Source organism: Pygoscelis adeliae, unplaced genomic scaffold (genome assembly GCF_000699105.1).
Source record: "Pygoscelis adeliae isolate BGI_AS28 unplaced genomic scaffold, ASM69910v1 Scaffold232, whole genome shotgun sequence".
Lineage (NCBI taxonomy): Eukaryota > Metazoa > Chordata > Aves > Sphenisciformes > Spheniscidae > Pygoscelis > Pygoscelis adeliae.
The window spans coordinates 2,626,473-2,634,052 of NW_008824473.1; the positions used below are offsets into that span (position 1 = coordinate 2,626,473).

At 47.3% G+C, this 7,580-nt stretch overlaps 1 protein-coding gene across 1 annotated transcript in view; it reads left to right on the plus strand.

Moving 5' to 3' along the window:
* NTN4 (netrin 4) overlaps positions 1-5,547 on the plus strand; it is a 53,130-nt gene extending 47,583 nt beyond the window's left edge. Inside the window, 2 exon segments of the mRNA XM_009321351.1 lie at positions 181-351; positions 3,865-5,547. Of these exon segments, the coding sequence (XP_009319626.1) occupies positions 181-351; positions 3,865-4,001 (308 nt within the window). The 3' untranslated portion in view covers positions 4,002-5,547.
* Positions 5,548-7,580: the final 2,033 nt, after the last annotated feature.

A 7,580-nucleotide genomic window follows, 5' to 3' on the forward strand; every position in this document is an offset into this window, starting at 1 on the left:
GCACTCCCCCGGCAGCTGTGCTGACCCTGGGCTCCTCAGCAAGGAGCATCAGGCTAACTCCACTGTAACGAAGTAATTGTCCTCACTGCTTCACCCAGACACCTGCATTAGACCAAAAAAAAAAAAGAGAGCACTGTAAATAGTTTATATATTCCTGGTTTTGAATTCATGTCTTCCCAGTGATCAAGACGAAGATCTTGTCAGCTCACGACAAAGGCTCCCATGCAGAAGTCAATGTGAAGATCAAGAAAGTCTTGAAATCTACAAAGCTGAAGATCCTCCGGGGCAAGAGGACGCTCTACCCTGAATCCTGGACTAACAGAGGCTGCACTTGTCCCATCCTCAATCCCGGTAGGTCTGACTCCCTGAGCAGTACATCCCCACCATGTTTACACAGATTTCATTCCCATTCCTCCGTCCCCTCATGCCAATGAGCTGAGATTGCAGCCCAGTGTTCATTAAATTGTTGGCTGTTATATCATTTGGATTCTAACAGCAATCTGCATCAAATTTGAATTTTGTAGAGAAAAATTTGGTTCATTCTATAGACTTTCAAACATACATTTCTCTTTATGAAGCATAATAACAGCCTTACAGCTTCACCAGTCTCAGTCTGTTCCCAGAGGGAGGGAGGTGCATATTACGCCATGACTACGTGACATATCTTTTCAAAACTAATGCTAATTTGAATCCATAAAAACACATTTAAATCTAATTTGAGTCATGACATTGTACTGAAGTTTTAATCTAAACTCAAGGGAAGATGTCTCTTTGAAAGTAACACTAATTTGCATCTACAAGATTTGGAAGAGATTCTCTTATGCAGTGAGAGGGCAGCTTTGGCTTTGCAGCTTTTTCTCATCGTCTTTCACTGAAATGGAATATAACCGGTGGTGGCTAAACAGTGCATGCAGTCTCCGGTACGGACGAGGAGATGCAGGCTCAGGGTTTTCTTCAATAGAGCAAAAGTAGGTGCCAGCTGACACACCTTTCTTTACAACTCCGAGATAAACCAACAGTTACCAACTAATTCAGATAAAGGGTTTTCTTTCTGTAAGGCGCACATATCACTTGGAAATCACTGATCGAAATGTCAACTTCAGTGCTGAGACGTCCCTTACGTGCACAGCACTAGGAACTTCCTTTGGGGGAAAAGGGCTGTCTGCGAGGCTGGATCACACAGAAAGGCTATTTATTGATGAGTTGTTGGCAGTCTTCTTTCATTTCCACCGGAGTGACTGTATTTAGCTTTAAGGCAAGCTGCCGTGATAGCACAGCTATAGTCAGGAAGTCTTGTCAGGTGCAAGGGTCGGATGAATCAGCAGCGTTAGGCAGGACTTTGCTGTTTAAGCACAGTAAGACTTTGGATATTGGTAAAACACCATAAATCTATAATTAAATAAATACAGGTGTTTATTTTTCCATATGCAATACAAATGCAAGCAAGAAAGCCTTAATATGAACCTGGAGGAATGCCATGGAAGCTGTCAGACACTGATCATGCAGGGCAGCCGTGCACCTGACATGCAGCTTTGTGACTCCACTAACTTCAGAGGAGCTTCACTGATTTTCCCCAGCAGAGGAAAAGATAACATTAATCACAGAATCGATGAAGATCGCTTGGACATCTGCGGAAGGGTGGAGGTGCAATTGTCTTTAGGGACAATCCAGGCATCTGACACATTGGGTGTTACCCCCCTGCCAGCTGTCATGATTTACACTGCAAAGCTTGGTGTTTTCTTGAAATGCAGCTGCTGGAGTCCCATGAGTATAAATAAATCTCAGCTTTCATGTTGGAAAGAAGTTGTGAAGCTTGGTCCTAACAGGAAACTTGAAAATATCAACTGAGTCCATCTTTAAGATTCAATCATTGCAAAGTGGAAAAAAAAGGATCCCAAATATTTTTTAAAATTTCTTTATTTTCTTTAGCTACCACATTCATTTCTGGATGGTCAGCAATACTATATTAGCAGACTTAACCCTCTATCAGAGTAAGAGCTTATGACCTCCAGATGAATAAACCAACAACAGCTGGATAAAAAGCCAAGCTGACATAAAACAATTTCCTGACATATAGCTATAATGGAAACTCCAAGCATTTATCAAATCTCCATGGGCTATTTTCAGATTATAAGTTTGCTTAAGTTCCTACGAGAGGATATTCACTACCCTTGCACACCTTTCCCTGTGCATGCAGCCACAGAGGCAGGCTGGACTACTGGGGGGACACTGAGCTGAAAGGTTTAAAGGTCTCAGCTGTCCGCGAGGGAACAGGAGCCCTTCCCCTCCTCGGCTCTGCCAAGCACAGACACAAATAAGCAGAAAGCTGCCTGCCAGCATCGCAGGGCGAAACTCACAGCCTCAAGTCATGGCTTGCGGCATCTCAGTCACTTGATTCCTTTTATTTTTACACTTCTGTAACATCTGGTTGAAAATCTAGAAAGCCCTACTGAATCAGCAACCACAGCGATATTCGCTTGCTCTCTGAGGGTGCATGCCACATTTCTCTCTCAATGGAGGTAGATTTAGGAGCTCTTGAAGTGTGATGTTTATAACAGCAGGCTTGACATGGCCAAAATTAATGTCTTGCAAAGGGTGATACTGCCATACACATATCCTGTGTTTACTTGGCAGAAGAGAGGATGTGTGTGCCCAGAAATTCAGATGAAGTGGATAACAGATTGTATTGAATTAAAGAAAAACATGCTTGACCTTTAACTAGGGGACACTCTCCCTTTATTCTGAACTACAAAATGAAAACCCAAGAAGACATTAGCAGACTCCCCACTGTGGCCAGGATGGAGCAGGGCAACCGAGAGCACTGGGGGAGACCCATCTCCCCCAGGCTAGTTCTTACTGCCACGTGGTGCTCCCCAGACCAGTGCAAGGAGGAGGGGGTACAGCAGGGGGGTCTCATGCTTGCTGTACCCCAAGCATGCTGCAGCAGGATGCTGGCCCTGGCAGGGAGCTCCTCCTGCCACGGGAGGAATTATCCTCCTCGTTATCCAGGTTTTTGGCACGTTCGTGGCCCATTTAGGCTGTCGGGAACTGTGGCAATGTTTCTTTAGCTAATTCAAGCCAAAGGCTTCGCCCCGTTCCCCACTTAGCAGTTATTGCCTGGCTTCAAGCACTCTTTGAGTCATGCCCCGAAAGCCAGGCACGGACCTGGATGCCTGGGGCAAGCCTTGTGCTGGGGTGCTATGGGGCTGTGCTCCAGCCCTTTCTGGCACCTTCTGGACACCAGGCAAGGCTTCGCCAGATGCTGCTGTCATGCCTCTAAAATATCTGGTGGAGGCAGAAGTTAATGCCGCTCTTTTCAGTGTGACTGCCACCCCCTCAGGCTCTTCTGGGGTGCTCGTGCCGGCAAATCTAGTATTGCCTCTTGGCAGGCTCCAGCGTGCCTTTGCCTGCAAGGGGGCACTGGCCATTTTAAGCAAGACACCAGCACTGGGCCATCCTGCGCTGTCATTGCTGGAATGTGCTGAACTGATGGATTTCCAGGCCCAGGTATATTCAGGGAGGGGTGAGGCAGGTGGCTGCCAAATGAAGGTAATAGCAGTTCCTAAACGAGGTATAAAAATTTGTAGTGCAGCTGCCAGAGTTCTGCTTCCATTTATATTTAGAAGCTAACAAAATCAAAATTTGCATACTGCGTCTCACTGACAGATGCGCCACAGGGGTCGTTTTTCCATAGATATAGATAGAGGTATAGATATACAGATATATGAGAGAATCAATATGTATAAATATTCTTCATATAAGTGCTTTTTTACACGGGACTAGATAACCAGGCTGACTTTGCAGCGTCAATAGGCCTCTTAAGTGTAGTGCTGTGCAGTCCCTGACCGCTTTGCTGGTTTGCAGGCTTGGAGTACCTCGTGGCAGGACACGAGGATGTCCAAACGGGCAGACTCATCGTCAACATGAAAAGTTTTGTCCATCAGTGGAAGTCAGCTCTCGGAAGAAAGGTCCTGGAGATTTTGAAAAGAGACTGCAACTAGAGGTGCGTGACTGCCTAGGGCATTTCTTTATGCACAAAATGCAACAGCCTTCACAGAGAGAAGACCTCTAGGATGAAAACTGGAATGTAAGAAAATAGTGCCAAAACGTGTAGCGAGGCGTTCAGAGTTGTAGGCGCTGTCTAATTTAACCCTTCCTGGCCAATGTTCATTCACTTGCCTGTAGCTTCCTTGCCAGGGGCTCACCTGAGCCCAGCTCATTGTTACGTTGAGGGAAACAAAAGGAAGGGCGGACACTTGTCTCGCTTCAGTGCCATGTTGGAGCAACTCCTATGAAGCCACTGATCGCCCCAGACTAAATTGCCACCCTAGAGAGGGAAAGTGTACACACAAGCTACAGCTGAGAAGCAAACCACTGCTGCCAGTGCTGCCAGAGCAGATCCTGAGTGACTTCCAGAGGCTCCCGGAGGATGCTGTGGGGAAGGCGACAGCCGCAGTGACAGGCAGGTGCTGGCGGCAGCATGGCAGCGATGACTGCTCTTTAGAAACACCCCCTCGGGTTAGGACATGGCACCCGTCAAGGAGAATCAGGTGCCGCGGGCTTTTAACCTGGTCACCCCACTGAAGGTTTCGAGGGCTACATTCTCTGCCAGTGCTGGTAAGGATGGAGCTGCCGGAGTGAATCGAATCCCTCTGCCTTGGCACAAGCGCGGCATGAGGCAGAGGCTGGCTATCCACCCACCGCACAGCCGCAGAGAAGAGCCGGCTCCAGAGGGTGCAGTGTCTCTGAGCTTTTATCCTTGAAGTGTTAAAAAACAAACCTAGCCCTAGTGTAAATATTTCATTGTATAAAGCACTTTACTACCTGCCACTTCACGGTGCAGGAAGTCTAATTGTGTTGGGGAAAGAAGAGGTTGAAGGTGGCACGTGAAAAAAACTCCTTGAAACAGAAGCACTCCTGAAGACCCCCCCAGTTGGATGGCGTTAATGGTATAAAGGGAACGGCCAGCCTGGCACTGGCCACTCAGAGTATCTGAGGATGCAACCTGAAAGATAAAGTATTTGCACTGAAGTCCCAGCTTCAGACCAGCACTTGGACCCCGTGGGCAGGACTCCAGCGAGACTTCGCAAGCAGCATGAGGAGAAGAAGAGACTTTGAGACAAAAAAATGCAATTGCCAGAGGAGAAAAACTCTGCCTGCAGGAAAATGAGTGGATGTGGAGAACAGAAAGGACTCGCATTCGCATATCACAACCCAGCGATTCATGGTGGGCCTGGAGTTTATTTTATTTTTTACATTAGTATTTAAAACTGAACATTTTATTTGTTTTCTTCTGTGTTATTGTTTGCAATATATACGGCCATTATACTTCCTCATTAACACCAGTATGGAATATAGCACAGTTTACTGCAGTTTTCAGCACTAAAATATATCTTTTCTGTAAAGCATCTTTAAACCACATTGCATAGAGTGTATTTTGTTCGTGAGTGTGAGGGGAAAGAAAAGGAAGACATACAACACCAGAAAAGTCAGGAGTCTACCAATCCACTTTACGTATGTATTTTTCTTTCAAGGTCCTGTGGACTCACAAAAAAAAGGATATTATTTTGGTAATTTGTTTTTATATCTCATGTATGTAATAAATATAATATGATTTCAACATCTTCATCTCCTGTTACTGCTTACGCCACTGGCAACGCAGTCTTCGTGCCTGCACTAGAGAGCACAGTGAAAATGGAGCTGGAAAATTTTCCTCTCTGGGGGATACTATTCACCATATGGCAAAGCCAAGCAGCATGGATGGCTCACAGAAATCCCACTTCACCTCTATTTTGGGAGGCTTATAAGCTCTTCTCATAGGGGAATTGTACCTAAATATTTCCAAAGTTGGCCAGATCCTTGCATCCGCACAGGCCTGATGGCCGAGCTACAGAGGAGTTCCCTATAAGAAGCAAGCCAGGGATGGCAGAAATCAGGCTCACTCCCTACATTTGAAACATTTGAAACTGTAAAGGGAAAAAAAAAGGCTGTGGGAAACGAACGCTGTGGCAAAAGGTCTATAAAAACACTGCAGAGTGAAGTCAAGCATCAGAAATGAGCAGCCAGGGGGTCGAGGCGTAAATCGCAGCATGGGCAGCACCTCCCCAGGTGGGCGGTTAATCAGTGACTGCCGGAGCACCACGCTGCAGCAGCACCCATCTGCCCGGCGGCTGGAGGAGAGAGCAGGGAAAGACTCCTCCTGTGGCAACACTTGGAGACTAAGAGTCTCCAGTATCTCCATTTAGATTTAAAACTTTGCAGTTTTACCTGCTTGACATATTTTTAGCTTAATTTTATTTTAATGCAATTAAAACTGCATTTGCAATAGCTAGTTCGTTCATGTGGCATCGTGAAAGCCAGAGGGTGTGAGCGGAGAGGCACGCAGTCCCAGCTGGCTCAAGCACTGCAGGGAACCGGGATGGCTCCAGCGGCAGACACTGCTTATGGCACCTTGTCTGACCCCAGTCCTAGCCTTGGGTCTGGGCACTGATGGTTTTACAAAGGAAAGGGATTAGCTTCTGTAGGGCAAATCTGTCCATGAGAGATTTCTGTGAGGGGATTTTGGCTGGAAGGAGAAATGTCCCTTTACTGTGGGCGGGCAAGCTGGATATCCCTCCATCCATATGAGATGTCTTCACAGTGACAAGATGGCCAGCCAAGCCCTTCTCAGCGAGAAAAGCTTGTTCTGACAGTAAATCTTTGCAACTGAGTGGGTTCATCGAAGCAGCCTGCCTGGTCTCTCTGTTTAATCCCATCTGTTACACGTATAAGAATAGGATATCTTTCCCTGCCCACCTGAAGAGTAGATTTATTGCTTGACAACTCTAGGAGTAGCAATGCCTTGTTGTGTGACAAAAATCAGTGGCAGGAAAACCAACCCGGGCATAACCAGAGTTGGCAGCAGCATCCATAAAAGGGTCTTTGCTTCCAGAAATACCCCTCTGGCCTTACAGACAAAAGCTGCTGATGGAAGCAAAGCTGGCAACTTCACCAGAGGCCAAGCTGCCCCTCTCTGGACCGTGTTGCTCCTGGTGAGAGGAAAGCAGAGGTGGGTGCTGGGGTTTTGGGGACCAAAGTGGTGGCAGCAGCACCAGGAGCTGCAGCAGCTCTGCCCAGAGCATCCCCATGCTGTCCTCCTGCCTCACCTGCACCTAAAGAACCAGTACCTCCCTGCTGCTGCAGGAAGCATGGTGGAGTCTTCAACCATTCCTGTTTCCAATGCAGGAGGCTAGATGTAAACGGTGGCCGGGGGTCAGTGATAGGGGCTAGGGCTGGCTGCCAGAGACCCTGTGCTCCTGGCTGTGTGTCAGCATTGCAGGAGTGACTCTCAGCTGGTGACACACACTTGGGTTGGAGGAGGTAAAGCAGGTGTGTTAGAGCCAGCCACCACCACGGCACAGACCCACAGCAGACATGGCAAATACAGCCCCTCCAGTGTGTCTGCATAAGATCCAAACCTGTAGCAGATGCTACAGCGCAGAGAAGGGGAACACTCAGCCCCAACAACAAGTTTTCAGTCCCTCCTTCCACCGTGCGTCTCTCCAAGCCCAAATCTTCTGCCATGAGGGTTGTCAGGACGA